The sequence below is a fragment of the Magnolia sinica genome, chromosome 1, assembly GCF_029962835.1.
Source record: "Magnolia sinica isolate HGM2019 chromosome 1, MsV1, whole genome shotgun sequence".
NCBI classification, from domain to species: Eukaryota; Viridiplantae; Streptophyta; class Magnoliopsida; order Magnoliales; family Magnoliaceae; genus Magnolia; species Magnolia sinica.
In genome coordinates this window covers 119,401,333-119,425,059 of record NC_080573.1, presented here as the reverse complement: position 1 = coordinate 119,425,059, position 23,727 = coordinate 119,401,333, and the positions used below count along the sequence as shown (strand labels likewise).

At 40.1% G+C, this 23,727-nt stretch overlaps 1 protein-coding gene, 1 non-coding gene and 1 pseudogene across 2 annotated transcripts; 2 read left to right on the top strand and 1 right to left on the bottom strand.

Annotated features, from left to right (window-relative positions):
- The first annotated feature begins 238 nt into the window (after nt 1–238).
- LOC131255739 (uncharacterized) lies at nt 239–1,698 on the top strand. Its single transcript, XM_058256544.1, has 2 exons — nt 239–465; nt 1,176–1,698. The coding sequence occupies exons 1-2, from the start codon at nt 286–288 to the stop codon at nt 1,479–1,481; spliced, it is 486 nt and encodes a 161-aa protein (XP_058112527.1). The 5' UTR covers nt 239–285; the 3' UTR covers nt 1,482–1,698.
- Nucleotides 1,699–5,522: 3,824 nt separating this feature from the next.
- Nucleotides 5,523–6,956, top strand: LOC131248742 (polygalacturonase QRT3-like; annotated as a pseudogene).
- Nucleotides 6,957–21,407: 14,451 nt separating this feature from the next.
- Nucleotides 21,408–21,514, bottom strand: LOC131223255 (small nucleolar RNA R71). The gene has a single exon (XR_009160356.1). It is a non-coding gene; the product is annotated as a small nucleolar RNA R71 (small nucleolar RNA).
- Between the last annotated feature and the right edge of the window lie 2,213 nt (nt 21,515–23,727).

The following is a 23,727-nucleotide window of genomic DNA, read 5'->3' as shown; positions in this document are numbered from 1 at the left end:
ATTAATTTCTCTCTTAAAAATTACAGATCCGCCCCTAAAGGCTCACCCTCACCCTGTCACACTTTGACTTGGGAAACCAGGGCGAAGTCCCGTGCGTCCCTATTTCTCCCAACCCAGTGACTAGATCAGTGACCAGGCCGGGTTGACTCAGCCAATTCCTAAGTCGAATTGCCTTGCATGCCAACTATGGTAAACACCATGCTTAATGTAAAATGACTGGTGCATTGTAGTGTTAGATTCTGAGTCTTTGGGGCATGTTCAGGGAAGGTTGAACAAGTGGTGAATATGGTGGAAGATGTAGTCGAGGCTGTGGAGGATGTCGCCGAGGTGGTGGAACATGTCGCGGATAAGGTGGGAGATAATCTTCCCGACAATACGCCACTGAAGTGTGTGGCTTTGTGGGTTGAGAACGCTGCCAAAGAAGTGGGGGATGATGCTGAACAGGCCAAAGACTTCATTGACAAGGTTTACTCCCTAATATTACTTTTAAGCAACCACTGGGTGCAAGGAGATTACCGAATTTCAGTGTGTAAGCATCTTAATAACCGTCCGATTGTCAAACTGTGGTGATGACTTCTTGATGACCTAGCTGGTGGCGCCTGTTTCCACAATTCTTAGCCGTTCAACCATGATGGGACCGGTATCATATGGACCGTCACTGAAATTCGGGTAGTTGAATTACAAATGGTCATTTCAATTTTTTTATCATCATATACAGCACTAATGTGCAGTGTCATATCAGTGGATTGGAATGATTTCTTGTCATGGTCTATTTCGGTCATCAAATTCACATGTTTCTACGTTATACATTTCTAATAGATAAACAAGTAAGAGTAAAACCTTGACAGCTATGTAGAACCGAAGCTTATGGTGGGATGATCTGAACCGTGCATGTGGTGGGCCGTGAGTAAATCATACAGGCTGGACACTCTTAGCCAACCCATTTTCCCAGTTGAATATACTGTTCAATATTAGTTTTCATCCGTGGCTTTGAATACTGCCAATCCGGCCTCTAGGACTGTCAGAATAATGCGAGTTTACTGTTGGTTGTCCATCCTTGGTAGGTCCACTAATAGACGGTCCAGAACATCTAACAGTACATCCATCATGGGTGGGCTATATGCAGTAAATATTTTCAAATAATATTTTCATTGATGGTGTAAATGGGAATGCAGGTGGAGGACTTGACGGAAGAAGTAGAGAAAAAGGTGGACCAGCCCATAGATTCCTTCAGAGGTGATGAAGGTGAGGCCGTCCAAAAGGAAACAAATGCCATTGGATTGAAGGAAGAGGTGGGTCAGCCCCTCATTGAACAAGAGGAGCTGATCATGAAAGAGGAAGCACCTGTTAAAGAAGAGCTGATCATGAAAGAGGATGCACCTGTTAAAGAAGAGCTGTTAATCAAAGAGGAAGCACCTGTTAAAGAAGAGCAGATAATCAAAGAGGAAGGACCTGTTAAAGAAGAAGCGAGCACACGTTAGACAGATAAGGAAGCCATGTGAGCCTGATTGGATTAAAGTTCTTCTTTGACTAGTCAAGCCATCAGAGCTGGTGGTGAAAGATGCTGGCTTAGCTACCCGAACCAGTTAATGTTATTTATTTATTTATGTATATTCTTCTGGCAATAGATCTTATGTGCGATTGCACATGTAATGGTATGGTTGGAGTAGATTTATCCGGTTAAAACTCAAAGGCTAGGATCCCTCACTTAACCGTTGTAAAGAATAGTGGGATTTTGGCAGATATGTTAAAAAGAGAAACGAAAAGAAAAAAATTTATGAGATGGTCACCCTTAATTTTTACGGGGTCCACCGTAACATATATAAAGCAGATGTACAGATTTGAAATAATGTTGTGAAAGTAAAGTTTTCATCAATTAAGATTATCTAATTCTTTTACCCACGCATGTGTGGTGGGATTTTACCACCCATGGGTGGGTTTCGAACCCAAGACCCCGTGTTGAAACTCCTCAGAGTCTATCATTGAGGCAAGGACTGCCTTTTTAAAAGAAAAGATTTTTTTTATTTTTTAAAAAATGGCATAGTATCTGCTGATCTATGAAATGGACCCATCAGTTCAACGTTCCAATAGCCACAGTTGGTTCCTCGTGTATACGCAGCATTATAACAGAGAAGATTGATGGTTCACAAGAACACTTTAATCATCGCTGAATTTCTAGGTTCCCTCACTCAATTTTTAGGTTCCCTTGCTCAATTCTTAGGCTGCCTCGCTGAATGCTTATGTTGCCTTACTCAACTCCTAGGTTTCCTTGCTTAATTCCTAGGTTGCCTCACTGAATTTTTAGGTTGCATCGCTTAATTTCTAGCTTCCCTCGTTCAATTCCTACGTTGCCCTCATTCAATTCCTACGTTGCCTCGTTCAATTTCTACACTGCCTCGCTCAATTTGTAATTTGCCTTGCTCAATTCCTTGGTTCCCTCGCTCAATTTCTACGTTTCCTTGCACAATTTCTAGCTTCCCTCGCTCAATTCCTAGGTTGCCGCGCTCAATTTATAAGTTGCCTCGCTCAATTTCTAGGTTCCCTCGCTCCATGCTTACACTGCCTCGCTCAATTCCTAGGTTGCCTCGCTCAATTCCTAGGTTACCTTGTTGAATTTCTATATTGCCTCGCTCAATTTGTAGGTTGCCTCACTCAATTCATAGGTTCCCTTGCTTAATTCCTGTGTTCCCTCGCTCAATTTGTAGGTTGCCTCGCTCAATTCCTTTCTTACCTCGCTCAATTTCTACGTTGCCTCACTCAATTCCTTAGTTGCCTCGCTCAATTTCTACGTTGCCTTGCTCAATTTCTAGGTTACCTCGCTTAATTCCTAGGTTGCCTCGCTTAATTCCTAGGCTCCCTCGCTCAATTTCTACATTGCCTCGCTCAATTTTTAGGTTGCCTCGCTTAATTTCTACATTGCCTCGCTCAATTCCTTGTTTCCCTTTCTCAATTTCTAAGTTCCCTCACTCAATTTCTAAGTTTCCTCTCTCAGTTTTGAGCTTGCCTCGTTGAATTTCTAGGTTCCCTCGCTCAATTTTTAGCTTGCCTCGCTCAATTTGTACGTTGCCTCACTGAATTTCTGCGTTCCCTCGCTTAATTCGTAGGTTCCCTCGCTCAATTTGTAGGTTACCTCGCTCAATTCCTTAGTTGCCTCGCTTAATTTTTACATTGCCTCACTTAATTCCTAGGCTACCTCGCTCAATTTTTAAGATCCCTCGATCAATTTCTAAGTCCCCTCGCTCAATTTTTAGGTTGTCTCACTCAATATTTAAGTTGTCTCGCTTAATTTTTAAGTTCCCTCACTCAATTTATAGGTTGCTTCGCTCAATTCCTAGCTTCCCTCGCTCAATTTGTAGGTTGCCTTGCTTAATTTTTATATTGCCTCGCTAAATTTCTATGTTGCCTCACTTAATTTGTAGGTTGCCTCGGATGTGATCATGTGCTTGTGGCATATCCAAGACTTGAAATTTCATCATTTTGAGGTAAAATATATATTTTAATGGGATTATTATAAACATTATGTCAAACATTACATACATACCTAATTAAATATATTAAAATTGATTTAATAATTAAATTCAAAGCCCCATAAATATACTATGCATAGCTACTCCATTCTTACCTTGGACTATTTCTACTTCATTCTTACCCTATTTATACTCATTTTTACCCTTTTCACTCTCAAATCATTACCCCATTATTTTCCCAAGCTCTCAAAACTCAATTTCTAAGTTTCAATATTACCTTTCACCACTTTATTCTTCAAATTTTCTAGTACTTTTCATGTTGAACACAACTCGTAAAGCTCAGGGGATGAAAAGCTATAATTAAACTAAAACTTATAATAAAAAGCAAAAGTATAAATAAAATGAATTTTAGACCATTAATCTGATAGAATCTTGCGAAGTAACTAAGATATTTGGGTAGAGTAGATTCTCCTACCCCAAATTCATATATGACACATCGAGTAACTTATTCTTAAGTGCGTGTATGAACATGGGTGTGTACTAACAAGCTAACCCAGAAAAAAAAAAAAAAAAAAAAAGCCACATTCCGCTGACCCGGTCAACCCTGAGTCACTGTCCCACTGACCCGGTTGACCCCAATTCAATGACATTTCCCAATGTCGGGGTCGGCAGTTGGATGGGATACGGTATATATGGCTACGGTTATAATCCGTAGCCATAGAGGGCTACCAAATCCATGGTGATAAACTAGCTTACTTAAAAAGCAAGGGTATTTTTGTCCTCAAATTCGATATCCGCACATGCTAGTCTAAGTTGGTAACTTAAGTTTGTATTCTTTCATAAAGACCGTTGGACAAAGGGTTTTGTCTATGATGGTAAATTTCTCCTTATTGAACTCAGACCGTGTATACAACTTCCTAGATTGAGGTCCATCTTGGTCCAGTAGATAAGCAGCTAGGTCCGTCCCTCGGCCACCTCGCCATCCAAATTTAGAGGATGGCATAGTCGTACCGCAATCCAGACCGTCCAAATCGCTGACCCAACTATGGATGGAGCATAATAGAAAAGTTGAACTAAGAAGATAACAATAACCATCTGATTTTCCCTTCGAATTTGGACCACTCAATAATCTACTTTTAGCCATCCATTTGGTAGCCATCAATTGGACGGTTAGGATTTGCGTTTATGTGAATGGGACCCACAATTTGGATGGTCTGGATCTGTTGGTGAAAAACTAACATTGGGGCCTAAGCATTGAAACCACAGGATACTGATTCCAGTCGACAGTGCATACACCGAACATTCAGTATATATGAACCCTACAAATTAATGGTGATGTTGATAGATAGCAGCGTCCAATTTGAGAAGGTGCGCCGGGCCCACCTTATTAATTAGGCAATGGATAGTATATACACCGAATGTTCCATGTATTTCCCTACACCCCACATGCCTTTTTTATCCTTGCTAAACACGCTATCCTTCTACTGCAACAAATTGGTGATCTTTACATCACTGCTCAATCTCCACCGTTCATTTTTCATGTGCTTCAAGAGCAAGTTTCTACCTAATGAAAACGACCGTTCTCTGCTTTTCTTGCCTTTCTAATTATTGTATTATTCTTGTGGGCCCAATTCGGTGCAGACGGTGTATAGTGGTGGGTCGGTGGTGGCCTTCCCTCTCTGGCGTCCAGCACACACTCCAAAAAGGATTTTCGAAAATCCCATTTTGAGATGTGTGCTGGGATTCGGTCACACTTATTTGGATGGTGGGGATGTTTGTACCAGCTTTCTGGACATTAGGTCGGCAATGGGCGTGATGGATGGGTTTTGGGTCCTGCCCAGTCCTGATGTTGAGGCCCATCCGTAAATGGAAGCTGGGGCCAGAATTCGGCCTGATGAAATCCGAGCTGTTCAAAGTAGGGCGCTAACTTGGCCTGGCCCACTGTGATGTTTGAGTTCCATCCAACCCGTCCATTAAATGCGTCCCCACATGATAAGCTTATAATTAAAAGCCCAGCGAGATCTATGACTTAGTTGGGCCACACCAAATGTAAAAATGGGGGACATTGGGAAGGGGATACCCACCATAGCAACTTCCAGATGGAATGTAGGGTCCACCCTTTTGCGTATTTCTCCTCCAATCCATTCATCAGCTGTGCCCCAGCTGGTTTAAGGGACCCAACAAAAATCAAAACATGCCAAAAATTAGGTGGGCCACAATAAGTGAATATCTAGGCTGTTGGCATATTGTCCATTTCCCCCCTATGGTGTGTCCAACCTGAGGTTCTGATAAGGATGTTTCTTGACAGGTGGGCCTTGAACATCTCAAAAACATACTGATTACCATAATCTGATTTTGTGGTGGGACAGATCCATGGAGGATCTCTACGTGCATCTGATGACTTCCCAATCGACAGGCATCTAATCGAGCTATGGCCATCTTCATCCTCCAAACTAACCTCAATAGAAAAGGAAGAAGCTGATGGGCCCACCTTAGAACAATCTGTAGCCGTCGAATCATTCTCCTCATCCTATGAGTACATAACACTCAAAGACCTCATGCTGGACTAACTACAGAGGAGGTGGCATTTCAGTAATCAACTCCCTCAGAACCTCTATACAGAACTGCTACATCACCCATTTCACTACTGATGGAATCCTAGTCCAAGGAGGACATGACACGCTCATCAGGGACTCCTTCCTGGGCCAGCACATCACAGCCGGTGGAGATCCTGGCGAGAAGAACTTCTCTGGCATTGCAATCAATCTCATGGGCAATGACAATGCTGTCACTGACGTAGCCATTTTTTCAGCGTCGATCGGTGTCTTAGTAGTGGGCCAGGCCAACATGCTAACTGGGGTCCACTGCTACAATAAGGCCACAGGATTCGGTGGGACCGGGATTTATCTGCGACTACCGGGTCTGACCCAGACCCGGATCGTTAATTGCTATTTGGACTACACTGGGATAGTAGCCGAGGACCCGGTTCAACTCCACGTCAGCGGATCGTTTTTCCTCGGCAATGCTTACGTGGCACTTAAGTCTATCAAGGGTGTCATACGTGGCCTCAACATCGTAGATAATATGTTTTCCGGTGATGGTAGTGGGGTTGATATTGTTAAGTTGGACCAGTCGAATGGGCCATTCACGACCGTTGATCATGTCGTTGTTGACAGGAATGATGTACAAGGGATGGGGCTTAGATCGACGGTTGCGAGGGCGTCTGTGGATGGGAGTGCGAGCAGGTGGGCCGTTGATTTCTCTCGGGTGCTTTTGTTTCCTAACCTTATCAGGCACGTGCAATATTCGTTGCTGGTGGGTGATGGATCGTTTCCTAACCATGCCTTAAGGAACGTGTCGGGGAATCGGGTTGTGGTTGAGTCGGATGTGCGGGTGGATGCGAATGTGTATGTGTGGGTAGATCAAAGTACGGGTAGTGGTTTGGATTTCCCTCCGAATGTGGTTTATCAAGCATGGAACACAGCTTGAATATTAGATAACAAGGTTTACACCAATATATCCTCTAATATGATATGTCCAAAACTTTAGTCATTGGATTTATTTTTTCTAATAATCAATTGAAACTATCTATTTGAAAAATAAAAATAAAAAATCTAATGCTGAATATTCCAACCGTTTAATGGTACAAAGGTTGCTAGGACTGTTTATGCTCAAAGCAAAAGAACCAATTATCAAAATGCATACGTTATTGGCTTTTTAACGTATAAAGGTAGACTCATTGAAAGATGACCTAACTTCAGAGATTCAAAGGCTAAAATTCCAGCGTGGGTACAAACGCGTAAACTAACCCAAGAGGCAGATTGCTAGCTGAGCCCGCCTTGAGCTACAGTTGCTACTGGTAAGTGTTCTGTGGACCCTGCAACAATATATGTTTTATCCAAGCCATTCATCCATTTTTCCAGTTCATTTTAGCTCATGAATTAAAAATTGAAGTAGATTGAAATCTCATGTGGACCACATCACAGGAAAACATTAGTGATTGAATGTCCATCATTAAAAACTTCCTTAGGCCCACTGTAATGTTTGATTGTCATCCATACATGTTGATTAGATCATGGACCTGGATGAAGGTAAAACATGAATATCAGCTTATTCCAAATCTTTTTGTGACCCCCAGCAGGTTTTTAACGGTGGGTTTTCAATCACCACTGTTTCTTGTGGTGTGGTCCACCTGAGATTTGGATCTTCTTCATTTTTGAGTTCATGCACTAGAATGAGATGAAAAAATGGATGGACGGTCTGGAAAAAATATATCACGGTGGGCGCACAGAGCACTAACCAGTTGGGAGTCCGCTACTGGTAAGGTCAGTGTACAATCTGCGTCCCGAGTATAACGTGCATGTAATTTCCCTACACGCGTGGACACGGTAGACACTGCCCATCTGCAAGCAATCACTCGGGTGCATGGGAAATCCAAACCATCCATCGGGTGGGAACACTCATCAGATATACTCACTCAACAATCAGGACCGTTTCACTCCTCAATCGTACCACATTGTATCAGATCAGGTGGACCACACTACATGAAAAGAGTGGTAATTGAATGCCCACCATTAAAAACTTCCTAGGGTTTACTGTGTTTATCTGCCATCTAACCAGTTAATTAGGACACACGATCTGGATGAAGGGAAAATCCAAAAGTTTTGTGGCCCAAAGAAGTTTTTAACGGTGGCCATTCAATCACCACACTTTGATGTGGTGTGGTCACCCTTAAATTGAACTGAAAAAATGGAGGGACGATGTAGATTAAACACACATCATTGTGGGGCCCACAGAGAGCACCGACCAGGAGACACGTCACTACAGGCAGGGTAAGTATGCAATCCGCGTCAAAGGACAAACACGTGTGATAACTGTCAGACATGTGGCGAAACCACTTCTTGGTTTATTCAGTCCTTGCGCCCCCCCGAATGACCAAAGCGTTCGTTTGCATCCGTCGCGACTCAGGATCCGGTGGTGTGTTGCCACCCACAGATGCTGAATATTCCAACGTTCAGAACCGTTCATCTTGCGTAGAATCTGTTATACGGCCCAACGGAAGTAACTAGCCCCAAACGGATGATTCCGATCACGTGGATCGCACACCTACTGACGCAGCCTGATAGGGAGGTGGCTACTGGATAGTGGCCTGTGGGCGCATCATGATTTGTGCATCTAGTTTTTAGATCATTTTAGGGAGTGAGGCCAAAATGACCACTGTAGACAAAACCTTTTATCCAGCGGTTTTTATAAAGGAATACAAACTTTAGTTACCAACTTAGACTAGCACGTGCGAACAGCGACTTTAAGCAAGAAACTACCCCTCCTTTTCACTGCTGCGTCGTTTCCTCTCCCTCCCTTACCTCGCTCCATTTTGCAAAAAAAAACAGAGAGAGACGAAAACTCCGCCACCGCATCTGTTGCTTGGATCGCAACACGCTCCAGCTGGATCCCACCCTTTTTATTCATCAGCATTTTCTCGTTTTTTTGAAAATGGTCCTTCCACGGAAGAAAGTAGCACTACAGGTATAATGTACATTTACCTAAACGGTGTAAATTTTTTGTGGGCCATTGAACTGCTGGATGAAGCTCGCATCTTGGTTTTCGGTTCATCCATGCAAAAATCATCCTATGAACACGATGGATTACAAGTAAAACATCATTGTGGGGGCGTAACAAGGTTTCTACGGTGGAACCACTCTTTCCTTGGTGTGATCCACTTGATATTTTGATATACCACCAATTTGGGCTGAAACCCTTACTTTAGATGGAAAAACGGATGAACGTCGTGGTTAGTCCTCATACATTCAAGGTGGGCAAACTCAGTATATTTTATTTATTTATTTAATTTTACTATTATTATTATTTTTATTATTTTTTTTATTATTTTTTTTTTGGGTTAGCTTGTTAGTACACACACTCCATGTTAGCCACCCCCGCTGGGGATCGATACCAAGACCTCAAGTGTTGACACGAGGTATCTCCACTCAATCTGCCAATTGAGCTATGGATTTGGGTGTGCCCAACTCAGTTAACTCAGCACTATAAGTGCATACTGAGCAAACTATAAATCCAAATTGTGAGAGGTTTTGGTCCATTTGACCTACTTCCTGGTTCACGATTGGTGAAATTCCCCGAGCAATTCATAAATTTGACGGATATATCATAAAAATATGATAGGGAACTTCCACGGATTCATGTAATGTAAAGAAAAATTTTATTAACCGCTCGGTCAATTTCATTAATTGCTCGGTCAAATTCACCGAAGAGAATTTCATGTAAATCTCGGTCAATTTCATTAACTACTTGGTCAAATTCACCGGAGAATTTTAGGACTGTGGACCCCACCTTTTATCCAGTTGTTTTTATGAAACAATATAAACTTTGCTTTGCAAACTAGACCTGCACGTGCGGAGACCAAATTCCAGGACGAAAATACCCCTCCTTTTCACTGCTGCTTTTCCTCTCCCTTTCAACTGTTTGGTTTTCCTCTCCCTTTCCACTGATGCTTTACTGCCGTTGCTTTCACCCCTTTTCCTCACCCGTTAGAAAGACCAAAAAAACCCTTTTCGTGGGCCCCCCTTATCAACATTTTGTCTTCTTCTGAAAATGGTCGGTCCAGTAAAGAAAGCACGCACCACAGGTATATTTTAAACTCAGTTAAGCCCACATTGAATGTATGTCGTATAGGTAATAGATTGGCTACTCCCCCTGACACCAGCCCCGTGGCTGGTGGTCGGTGCTGTGGGCCCCACCATGATGTACGTGGCTGGTGATCAGTGCTCTGTGGGCCCCACCATGATGTCTGTGTTTCATCCATTCCGTTCATCCATTTTTAAAGTTCATTCCAGGGCTTTATCCTAAAAATAAGAGGGATATAAATCTTAGATGTACCACAATACAGGAAAACAATAGTGATTGGATATCCATCATTTAAATCCTCCTGAGGCCCACTGTACTGTTTATTTGAAATCCAATTTGTTTATTACGTCATAAAGACCCAGATGAAGGGTAAAAACAAAGATCATCTTGATCCAATACTTTTATGGCCACCAAAAAGTTTTTAATGGTCGATGTTCATTAAACACTGTTTCCTGTAATGTGGTCCAATTGAGATCAGGATATACCTCATTTTTTGTATAATATCATAAAATGATATATAAAAATAGATGGACGGCATGGTTGAAACACATACATCATGATGGGGCCCACAGAGCACCGAACACCAGCCATTGGCTGGTGGCAGGGGGAGTAGCCAATCCCTTTCATGTAGTATATCCACGTCGTCCATCCGTTTTTCTATCTAATTTAAGGGGTTGAACCCTGAATTGAAACATATGAAAATATCAAGTGGATCATACCACGGGAAACAGTGGGCATAATGATTTTCTAGTTTGTCCCACTCAATTTCATATTTGCCGGAAGTGCATGGGTGGACGTATAGCATAATTTGTAATTTTGGTGGATGATGAAATGAACTTTATACTTTGTCCCACTGTATTTTCAGTTTGTCTCGCTCAATTTCCAGTTTGGCCTGCTCGATTTCCAATTTGGCCCGCTCAAATTTCAGTTTGGCCCGCTCAATTTTCAGTTTGGCCCGCTTAATTTCCAGTTTGGCCCGCTCAATTTCCAGTTTGTCTTGCTCAATTTCCAGTTTGGCCTACTCAATTTTCAGTTTGTCCCACTCAATTTCCAGTTTGGCCCGTAGTATATCCACGTCGTCCATCCATTCTTCCATCTAATTTAAGCGCTCAATTTCCAGTTTGGCCTACTCAATTTTCAGTTTGTCCCACTCAATTTCCAGTTTGGCCCGTAGTATATCCACGTCGTCCATCCATTCTTCCATCTAATTTAAGCGCTCAATTTCCAGTTTGGCCTACTCAATTTTCAGTTTGTCCCACTCAATTTCCAGTTTGGCCCGTAGTATATCCACGTCGTCCATCCATTCTTCCATCTAATTTAAGCAGTTTAGCCCTAAATTGAAGCATATCAAAAGATCAAGTGGATCATACCACGGGAAACAGTGGGCATAATGATTTCCACCATTGAAACCATAGTGGGCCCAACAGTGATGTTTGTTTGTTTGTTATCACATCTTACTTTTTTAATAATTATGTGAATGAACCGCTTCGAACATAGAATAAATAACTTAACGTACTTTTTTATTGTCTATATAAATTGGCCTACCTAATCACTATTTGTGAAGAAAAAAAAAAGTCTATATTCTTTAACACACATATAAATATTATGATCAAGTATACCTTTCAAATGATGCAAAATCTTTTTCCCTACTTGTAGATGAATCTAACTTAGAAATATCATGTGGTAGTTAAGTAATTCCACAATATACAAGATGTTTAGGCTAGTATGAGTCAAGTATTTAAAACTTCTAATCGACAACTTGAAGCCCTTTAGGATCTATCAGATTGTTTTTCTTGTTGTTACTCAATTTCAACGTAATTTCCATGAGTATGCACACTAATTTAGAATTTTTCATCTCAAAGATTTTTAGAGTTTCATGAATATACGTGTTCTCAAATGTAAAAATTACATCATCTATTTAATTTATCCTAATTTAAGATAATATGTCATAAGACCCATATTTGTCATTTCAAATTTATGAAGTAGCCTTTATAAACTCATCAACCATAACACTCATTGTCTGTGAATATTAGATCACCAATGTATAAGGATGTTAATAATACATCACCATGGTCATTATGTTAACATGAATAACATGCTCATTGGGATAACTTATTTGTTTGTTATCAAACCTATTCATAAGAACATACATACATTGTTTTCAATTATATCTGATTTTGTCCGCTATGTTTATCTTGTGAATTTTATGCTTAATATGTTTTTCAATTCATCTCTGCCGGCGACAAATATTCTGAAGAGATAAGGATATTCTTTTTATGGAGGAATTTCAGATTGAGAAGGAAGAGTTAAAGAATGAGAGAGAGGAATTGAAGAATGAGAGGGACGAATTGAGAAAAGAGAGGGAAGAGATAATGAGGAAAGAAGCAATGTTTGATGAGAGGGAGACCTTACTGAAAGAGAAAGAACAATTAAAGAGGGAGAAGGATTTATTTTTTGAGGAGAAGGAAAAGTTAGCGAATGAGAGGTAGGAGTTTAATAAGGAGAAGGAAGGTAGTCGTACACAGAAGGGACATTTTGTGATGGAGGAGGGTGAGGAGTTGTGGAAGAGAGGGGAAGTAAATGATATTGATGATAAAGAACTTGGATATGGGGATCTGGATGTGCAATCATATAGTAATGTCAAAGGTAATGTATTGAATACATCCACTTCCCATCCCGTTTATGAAAGAAGAACCAAAAGGATACCGAAGCCGTCATATTACAAGATGTCTCCGGACTGGTCCTTATCTGCATTTGATACAACCCATGAGGTGGTTCCCGAACCCAACCAAGCAACCGCTTTTGCTATTTTTCTCCGATACCATTTCGTCTACATATGGATCCTTTCAAAGTATTATCCGGGCAGGAGGTGAAAGAGGCAGATGACTGGTATAAAGCAAGCAAGGACATGCCAGCATGGAAATGGTTCAGTACGATATGGATGAAGGATGCGTGGGTTAATAGCGAGGTAAGCATTAATTTCCAGTTTGTCCCGCTCAATTTTCAATTTACAAAGCTCAATTTTCAGTTTGCAAAGCTCAATTTTCAGTTTGCAAAGCTCAATTTCCAGTTTGGCCCGCTCAATTTCTAATTTGTCTCGCTCAATTTCCAGTTTGTCCCGCTCAATTTTCAGTCAATTCACTTCACTTCACGGTCATTTCCATGTATTTCACGATCATTCCCGGCAATTCCGTGTTGATTCACGGTCATTTTCATGCATTTCATAGTTAATTCCCTTTACTTCACGGTCATTTCCATGCATTTCACGGTCAATTCGCTCCACTTCACGGTCATTTCCATGCATTTCACGGTCATTTCCCTTCACTTCACGGTCATTTCCATGCATTTCACGTTCAATTTCAGTGATTCCGTTTCATTTCACGGTCAATTCTCTTCACTTCACGATTATTTCCATGTATTTTTTTCTAAACAACCAAGCTAAAATATAGGACTACTACTCCATTACAAGTTGTATTTTGTATCAAGCAATTTATTTGGGAGAGGGAAATCCAGGATATCTTGTTAGCTTGAGGTGAGGCATTGGAATTTCCTTTGCCTTCTACACAAATGATCTGCACTCAATTATAATTAATTTATAAGGAACTTATATATTAATCGGGTTCATGTCGGGTCAGGCAACCCGAGACCTCAACCCGAGCCCAACCCAAGTTTTATCAAGTTGGTGTTTGTATGGCACAAACCCCAAGACCAAACTCGATACATCCTGCCCAAGCCTAACCCAATGTTGGGTCGGTCACAGGTTGGTCGGGTTGAGCCCGCCCAACTTTTAGCCCTAAAATCATATATGGTACGTCTAACTAATTTTGGTTTAGAAAATATTCTTATTATATGAATAAAGAAAGAAATGAAAAAAAGAGATAATTCTTATTCCACTGCAAGTCGCTGTGACGATCGGCGATCAATCGCGGATTCCGCGATTCCACCCAAACTCATTGTTAGGTTCAACGATCTATGGCTACGGATTATAACTGTAACTATAACCGTATCGTAAATTTTTTTCCCCTTTTACATGGAGAATTTTATTCTCTATCACATATCAATTTGAATGCAAGTTGTCTCTAACATATATTTATAAAAAGTAAATCCTATCGGCCCTCAAACTAATCCATCCATCATGAAGGAAAGAAAATTAAACAAGAGAAACCAACTTCCCGACTCCGAAAACCCACTCAGCTACTTCCTCTATGTATGACCGCATGGGCTTGGATATGTGTACGGCTGTATGAAACCCTCCCATACTCTATGGTTGTTTGCATAAACCCAACAATAAGGCTATCAATTGGATATGTGGGACCAAGTCCAATTAATGGAATTTGATTGGATACGTGGGCCTCAAATTGGACCTTATTTTGCTTAAAGCACCACAAGCATACACTGCTTAGAAACTGAAAAGCCAATTGCCTTCCATGGTTCTCCTCAACATAAAGGAAAAGACGTATGATATTCAAAATAGATTGCCAAAATAACTTCTTTTAGTACCAACAAGGGCAATGTGAAAATAATAGGATTAGAAGTAAAAGGTAAATGGCACAAATTGTTAGGGAAATGATAGTTGGGTCACTTGGCAAAAATTCGGCCAAGATATCACTGTTCTCACTTTTTGTAGTATATGGCATGTCCTTGGACACTTGTTGAGAATCTTTACAGGGCATTCAAAAATATCAACCGGTCAGCTCAATTCGCCCAGAAAATCTCGATTGAGGACTCAATCAGGTTTTGAGTTGACTAGACTTATCAAGTCACGAATCAGGTTTCAAGTTTTCAAACATTGTTATTTAAATAGAAAGGTCTAAGTTAAAATTAGCCATTTATAGGAAGAATGGTAATTACATGAGCCCAAGTATAGATAATTAGGGGATATGAGGCAAGATTAAAAGAAAATAGAAGAAAATGTCAGATGAAGAAACATACCTCTTCATCAGACATACCAGGTTTTCCCTCCACCCTCATAGCAAGCTCGGCCTGTGATGTCATACAGGTGACAAAGTTTCAAAAAAATGCAACCATGAGAATGATGATTGTCCTGATGCAAGATGGAAAAATAGAGGAATTTAGATTTATTTTTTCCCTTGTCAGAACTTCCATTCATGAAAATGTTACAAACCTGCAACCGCCATCGAAACACGCAGTTTGGATTATTGATCTTGATAATTATCCACGACTATACGAACTTATCCCATGCATCATAACAAGCTTCAAGTTTTTTGTTTACGATCTCTAGCTGGAATATGAATTATGATATGAGTAAAAACCAAACTGATTAATTAACAATAAACATGCATAAAAGCCAAATTGATTAACTAATAATAAACATGCATTTGACAAAAATACACTAACTAAGCACATGCAATATAAAACAGATGTGAGCACTGGATCCCTTTTTCAAGGGCTAACCTGTGGGTCAACTACTTTAACGACTTCGTTTGGTAGAGGTTTGAAACCAAGCATCCAACCTTCGAACAATACGACCTAAAAAACCACAACACAATCAAAATACTGAACATTGATCATCGTATATACCATACACAGCCATCAAAAGGTTATTTTTGGTGTGCTTGAGTGCACTCCCAAATTCATGGTTGGCAGGGCTTTTATGGCAGACGTGTAAGTGTTAGGTGGGGCGGCAGAGAAAACAGAACAACATTATGAGGGACATGTTTTCATGATTTTTTAGTTATTTGCATCTGGAGAACTTATAGCATGGAGGAATTTTGGAAAGTAGAAATTGAGCGGGCTAAACTGGAAATTGAGCGGGACAAACTGGAAATTGAGCGGGACAAACTAGAATTTCAGCGGGCCAAACTGGAAATTGAACGGGCCTAACTGGAAATTGAGTGGGACAAACTGGAAATTAAGCATCATTCAAAGCATTCCTCAGAAGATCCATAAAGTATTCTTTTGAGACACCTTCATAGTTTAGTAGTGAAATTAAAGTCTTATTTAGGTACGTTTTTCTTGGCTAGTTGTTAAAAAAGGAAAACAAGTAATTTGGATCAACTCTTCACATCACAGTTGTAGATAACCCATAACCGTTACATACAAGCACTAAAAGCAAATAAGGTATTGTAATATTATTCATACAACCAATTCGAAGATAGAGAACCCTAACTTCTCACCCTAATAAAATTTCAAATACTCCCAACAAGGATGGAATTTATTCATAGAAGGATTGAAATTCTTCCTACAACATATGATGTATAATCTTAAGAAAAGGACGGAAACAACACTAGCAAATGAGCTAAGGAGTCTTATTAGGACATGGGAGATCGTTAATGTATATAAAATAATCCTCCACGGGTGATGCTACAACCAATTCACTACACAATTAACAAATAAGTGGTCACGGATTTATCGATGAACCAATAGGGTTAGTTCATAATGGAGTATCCCAATATTATTTTGATTTTCCATCCAAAAGGATTTAAATCAGAAAAGGTTGGATGTTTGGTCCCTCCAAGACATCCAGCACCAAATTGACAGACCATTCAGAACTGGTTTCTCAATAATTAGGAGATATTCTTGGCATTCTGGAGGCATGCGGCCCCAAGAGGATAAGCTAAGATGTTCGTTTGAGGAACATTTTCTTAAAAATTGAGTAATTTGGTAGATATACTCTGGTTGTTGGAAACTTATATTAGGCGCATCCCCTATAACTGATGAAGAATTTTGGATATACCGTGGCCCTAAAATGTGGGATCCACCTTAGGTGGTCTAAATAGTTCACATTTTGGCTTCATTGTGCATAGAACATCCCCACAATGTTCTATGTCTTCTACTATAAGTTTTATGTGTTTATATCGAAAAGTCATTGTTTTATGTTATGTTTGCAGCTTTTCAGCTTTTCATTGTTTTATGTTCAATTGCCAGAAGTTACACCAACCAGGCATTGTAATACTTGGTAATTGAAATATCCAATGCATCTAGATGCCCCCAATTCAAATGATCCTGAAGTAATCTCACATAGTTTTGTTTCTTAAAATTCTAAAGACTTACCTTTATAGTTGGTAAAATTGGAGAAGCTATATTGGTGGGTATTTTAAAAGTAGCTTATTTCCCAAGGTATTCATTATGTCAAAGCATGGTTCTAACGTACCTAAAAAAAATGCTATAACCAGTCTAATATTTTCCATGTTTCAGGACATGTACATTTGTGTAAGGACAATGGATTTTCAATCTTTTAGAGTTTATTAACTACTCCCAAGAGCAGTTGAAGTTGGCAAAGCTAGCCCTTCTCTCCTTATTCAGGTCTGTGTTGAGGGTCAAATATTGCATATTAGACCCTGGTTATTGCCTGAATTTACAAACATTGTACTGTCTAACAGTCCGATGTAATTGTGTTTGTGCTGCAAGGTGACTTTAGGAGCCTGGACTGAAAAATGGTACTAAGAGAATGGAATTAATGCTCTAATAATGCCAAGGCAAGGGACGGACCTTAGGGGACTGAGATCAATGGATATATGTTAAGGGTCAAATATTGCATATTTACGAACAGGATACTGTTTAACAGCTCGATTTACTTGTGTTTGTGTTGCAAGGTGACTTTAAGAGCCTGGATTGAAAAAGGGTGCTAAATGTATAGATTGACACTCTGAATTCACCAAAGCATGAGACAGACCCCAGGGGACTAAGATTGAAGGATTTACACACCAGGGATCCGAGGAAATAAAGCCGTTCACGTTAAAGAGGCCCGAAACTGGCGCAGAATGCAAGATCACAGGGTTCTCGCCATCCGATTGGCTCGAAACTTCATACATGGGATTGGGACCATAAATTAACTGTACACGTCGAATTTCATCTGTTATATCCCTGTGGAAGTGGCCCAACGGATAGATCAGCCCCTAAAACTCTGATTTTGGGCCCACCTGCTATCTGGATATGCTTCAAAATTGGTATTAACGCGTTAAATGAGATGAGAATACAAATGGACAGAGTGGATTTCTCACAAACATCTTCAAAGGACCTCATGTACATCATGTGTGCACGGTAGACAAGTGCACTAGCCGTGCAATAAAATTCTCAAAGTCGATCAGCACACGCTAACCGACTCCATCTTCTCTAAATCAAAAAAGGAAATAGCGTCCTGCCATTGTCCGTCTGTTTTGCAGTAGTGGGTCCCACTTATCATACATATGTACGATCTGGACTGTTCATTATGTCCGTAAGATGGGTACTACCACAATCATGGTGAATTTTTGGTCCCATGCACCCGATCACAAGACATCTATGTTCAAACTTAAGATGAACGGCCGAATTAAGATCTTAGTGTCCAACATGGTTGGGATCCAAAACCAAGCAAGTCTGGACTACTTTTCGTACTAAAGCTAATGGACGGAGTGGATTCTACACTTGGCATCAAGCAGTGGTCCACCAACCATCACAGAGCCGTGGCGTCGCCTCTGTTTCGCAACAGGGGTTACCGTTTTCCTTTATGGGCCACCACCGTACACCAAAGGTCTAATCCGGACCGTCCATGTGACTCACGTGGCCCAAAACACTCAGGTCTAGGTGGAAGTATTTCGAAAGATAGCATATAACTTATCTCAGCCGTCCAAACGTAAGATGAACGGCAGAGAAAAAGATCCTGTGGACCTCATCAAAAGAAGGAAAAATATACACAATTCCGACCGAAATTCTGAGAGGAATCTGGTGGACGGAGTGGATTTCCCAAAAGTCATCCTAAGTGGGCCCCACCGAGAGTTTAGCGTCGACTCGCGTACAGAGCCTGCGTCCATGAAAAACGGCCGCTGTGGGCCGGTTCTGTGATCCCGATCACGGTCGGATTAATAATCCAAACTGTCCAATGTGTATCTCATCCAAAAACTCCCCCCTACCCCCCAACGTTGTGTTTTTGGAAGGATATCAAGGAAAATGGTGGTGTTTTGGCATGGTTTTTGGGCTGCGTAAATAGAATTACGTAAGGAATTTTTGTGGTGCGCAGGAAGTTTCAAAGTCAGTTGCTGTGCATTCCACCGACTCCTTTACGCACAGACTCTACACCGACTCCAGCCACGGATTGCAACACTTATAAAAAGGAGAAGAAAAGAGAGAATATGGGATCGGTTGGGATTCAAGGAGCTTGGCTGGGACGTGAAGCAAGAAGAGAGACAGCGCAGAGACGGGTTCTAATTTCCCTTCTTCTTCTTTAGTCTTTTCTTTTATGAATTTTTTCAGAGATTATATCCTCATTATGTCTGGCTAAACCTCTTCGCTAGGGCTAAGAGGTGAAGCTTGTAGCATGATGGGAGACTTGTTGCTTGTGCCTTTTGTTTAGACTAAAGTGATGTTGATTTTGGTTTAATTAAGGGAATGCTTTTAGTTTTTTTTATGGTCTGTTGTGACTAAGATTACAATGAGTCTGCGATGGCTTTGAGTATTTCTTTTTCTTTATTTTGATTATAACGTCAGGAAGCCCTGTTGTTCACCATTGTCTCCTGGGCATGGTCGGATGACGGTACCCTTCCTAACCTTCATACATCAATGATTAGTTGCCAATTAGTTGAATTCTATTGTTTGCTTTGTCTCCTGGGCATGGTTTGGGGATGGAATCCATTCTAATTCATATACCTTTCACCTTTTGAAAATTATATCAAAGGAAGTTCAGTTCGATTTCCATGATTCTTGATGCAGGCATAAGATCTCCCTAATCTCTACAAGTAGATCCTCTGAATCCTTAGTTTCCTCCTTCTGAATTCCTTAAGTTTTAGATTAGTATTTCACCATTATTCATCAATTTATATTTGATTTACATTTCATCTTAGGCTAGTTCTATTTCTACCTAGTTTCAGATAACGTACAGGTTTCAGTCCCTTGGAATTCGACCTCGGTCTCATCGAGTTTATTGCTACATCACAACCCTATACTTGGGGAGTGAACAACTTTTTGGCGCCGTTGCCGGGGACTGACGGCTACGATTCTCTAAAATTAATTGGTTTTAGGATTAGTTTAAGATTAAGATTTTTCTAATTTTAGGTTAGAATTTTTTTGGTTTAATTTCTAGAAACTAACCTGTTTTTTTCTTTTGTAGGATCCTCACATAAACTTCTACTTTGATAATCCCTTTCTAATTCCTCTACTTTTTCTATTTTCAGGAAATAGTTTATTTTTAGAAACATTCCTCTTTTGTTTTTAGAAACTAGGTTAATTATTTCTCTTTTTAGAAATTCTTTCTAATTTTAGAAACTAACTCATCTTTCCTTTATTTTATTTTTATTTTTTAGAAATTTTCTAATTTTAGGTTTAGATTTTCTATTTTAGAAACTTTCTAATTCTAACTCTTTTAGAATTTAACTTTATTTCCTAATTTATTTTTAGAAAATTTTCTACTCGTAGACTTTTTGTTTAAAAACTAACTTTCCTATTTTGTAGGCTTTTAAGATAGAAATTTCTAATTCGGTAAGCTCCTTCTCTACTTTCTATTTTTCAGATCTCTTGTAGTAACCTACTTTCTAGTTTAGGACTTTCCTAATTTATTTTAGAAATTTTCACTTTCCTTTAGGAATTTCTTCTTTTAGAAACTAGTTTACTTCTATCTTTCTTTTTAAGGATTTTCTAATTTTAGATCTTCTCTTTAGAAACTGACTTGTTTTATTTTCTTTTGCAATTTTTGTTACTTAAGGCTTTCAATTTGATAACTTCTTTCCAACTCTCTCTTTCTTTCTAGATTTTTTTTTCCTTTCTTAGGATTAGGTTTCGAATTTGATTGAGGGCTGTGAGTGTTTCATGCCCAAGTGGGCCCGTGACAACACTCAACGTCTCTTGACTGAAGGAGGATTGGTTGAGGGGTTGACTATCCATCGCAGGACTAAACACCACTCGAAATCCCCTGAGTTAATTGAAGTGATGGCTGAAAACCAACCTCTTCTACCCCAACCTAGGGTGGAGGACATTCAGGATGAGAATAAGGTGCATCAAGAACCCCCGCCTCGTACTTTACGAGATTATTTACAACCAGCGGGGGTGAGTACACCCTCATGCATGATTTTTCCTGAAAATACAGTACATATGGACATCAAGCCAGGGGTTATCCAACTCCTTCCTAAGTTTTATGGGCTTGAATCTGAAGAACCATATTTATATTTGAAAGAGTTTGATGAGATCATAGCCACTTTATATTTTCAAAATGTGTTTGAGGACACAGTCAGGCTGAGACTCTTTCCTTTTTCCTTAAAGGAGAAGGCTAAGACGTGGTTACATTCACTGCGTCCTAGATCCATTGGCACATGGAATGATATGCAAAGGGAATTTATAAAGAAATTTTTTTCACATCATAAAACGATTACCCTTAGAAAAGCAATCATGAACTTCACCCAAAAGGAGGATGAAACATTTTACCAATGTTGGGAAATGTTCAAAGATTTGGTCAGTTCATGCCCACAACACGGCTTTGAAATGTGGCGCATTACAAATTTTTTCTACAATAGACTGACATCTTCCATGTGCCAAATGGTCGAGATAATGTGTAATGGAGAATTCATTAATAAAAATGTTGACGAGGTATGAGACTACCTTGATAGTCTTGCTGAAAAAACACAATCATGAAACTATTACCCAAAGTTGAACACCATGTCTAGGCCGACTCAATTAAATGAGAAAGGTGGATTGTATCTCTTGAAAGAAGAGGATGATCTCAAGTGTAAAGTGACTACGCTCATAAGGAAAGTTGAGGCCATGGAAGGAAAGAAGGATAATGTTAATGAAAGTGTTTGCGGTATCTGTGATTGTAATATTCATATAACTGAAAATTGTCCTACAATACCCACATTTCGAGAAGTGTTGAATGAACAATCCAATGCTGTAAATAATTATCAAAGACCTTTCAATGGACTAACCTCTAATACGTACAATCCTGGTTGGAAAAATCATCCAAACTTTAGTTGGAGAAATGGACAAACTGCTACCCTTTAAAGTTTCTTCAATCAAAATCCAAATCAGGGGAAACCTCAAGAAGAATCGGTTCAAAATTTCATGTAAGAGCCGACCCATGCAATGCGAGACTTTATGCAAAAGATGGATTCACATATGATAGTTATAGAAAAGGGGATGCTTCCTGCACAACCGCTCCCCAATCCTAAACCGCAATATGAGACAAGTGATCTCAGCTCTTCAAATCAAATGGGGCACGCTAAATCCATCACCACTCTTAAGAGTGTGAAGGTCATTGATAAAACCCTTTCAGTTAGGCCCGAAAAATCTCAAGAACTAGAAGAAGACAACAATAATGGATCTAGTGAGGCCCCACAAAAATTAGAACCGGATCTTCTAGAAAAGCCAGTTGCTCCATTTCCCCAACGGTTGGTCGCACCAAAACCTCTCTCTAACTCTCAGGATATCCTAGAGGTGTTGAAACAAGTGAAAGTCAACATTCCTCTACTTGATGTCGTAAAACAGATGCCTTCATATGCCAAATTTCTGAAAGACTTATGTACAACCAAACGACAGCAGAGTATTCAAAAAAAGATCTTCTTGACCGAGAAAGTGAGTGACATCCTAAAGCAAGACATGCCACAAAAATTCAAAGATCCCGGTAGCCCAACCATATCATGTGTAATCGGGGACCATCGAGTTGATCATGCACTTCTTGACTTAGGAGCGAGCGTCAATCTGATTCCCTACTCGGTATACAAGTAGTTAGGTTTAAGTGAATTAAAACCCACCCTAACCACATTACAACTTACTGATCGCTCTGTTCGGGTACCAAGAGGGATAATTGAGGATGTGTTGGTCCAAGTTGATATATTTTACTACCCTGTGAATTTTATCATCCTGCACACTGAACCCATTAATAATATGAGCACTCAGATCCCCGTCATTCTTGGTCGCCCATTCCTTACCACTTTAAACGCAATTATCAATTACAGGAATGGTGTCATGACTGTCTTTTGGGAATATGACATTGGAGTCAAACATCTTTTTCAATAACGGCAGAAACTTAGAGGATGATGACGATTTCCACGACATTAACATGATTGATTCTTTAGTGGAAGATACGACACCTCTGACCTTATCCTCTGACCCTCTAGAGACGTGCTTGACCCACTCCCATGATTTTGATGATGACATGATTAAGGAGACGTGTGCCTTGCTTGATACTGCACCGGTACTTGAAGTTAACCGGTGGAGGCCACAATTTGAAGAGTTGCCCCAAACTGATGTAGTGCCTCTACCGTCTAACCTCAAGCCACCAAAGCTTGACCAAAAACCTTTATCCTCTAATTTAAAATATATCTATTTAGGTCAAGATGAGACATACCCGGTGGTGATCTCTGCCCACCTGGAGAAAGAATAGGAGAGTATGCTCATATCTACTCTCATTGAGCATAAGGGAGCCCTTGGATGGACGATAGCAGACCTCAAGGGAATCAACCCCTCGATTTGTACTCACCGCATTTATCTTGAGGATAATGCTAAGACCGCTCGGCAATCACAACGTAGACTAAATCTAAACATGAGGGAAGTGGTTAAGGCCGAGGTTCTTAAACTATTAGATGTGGGTATCATATACCCCATATTCGATAGTCAATGGGTGAGTCCAACTCAGGTGGTTCCTAAGAAGTCCGGGATCACCATCGTAGCCAATGCTAATAATGAACTCGTGCCA

What these genes read in the sequence shown, in the direction of transcription:
- LOC131255739 (XM_058256544.1), top strand. Translation starts at nt 286, where the DNA reads ATGGTGGAAGATGTAGTCGAGGCTGTGGAGGATGTCGCCGAGGTGGTG. An exon ending in CCAAAGACTTCATTGACAAG is followed by an intron (nt 466 to 1,175) that starts GTTTACTCCCTA and finishes ATGGGAATGCAG; the next exon opens with GTGGAGGACTTGACGGAAGA.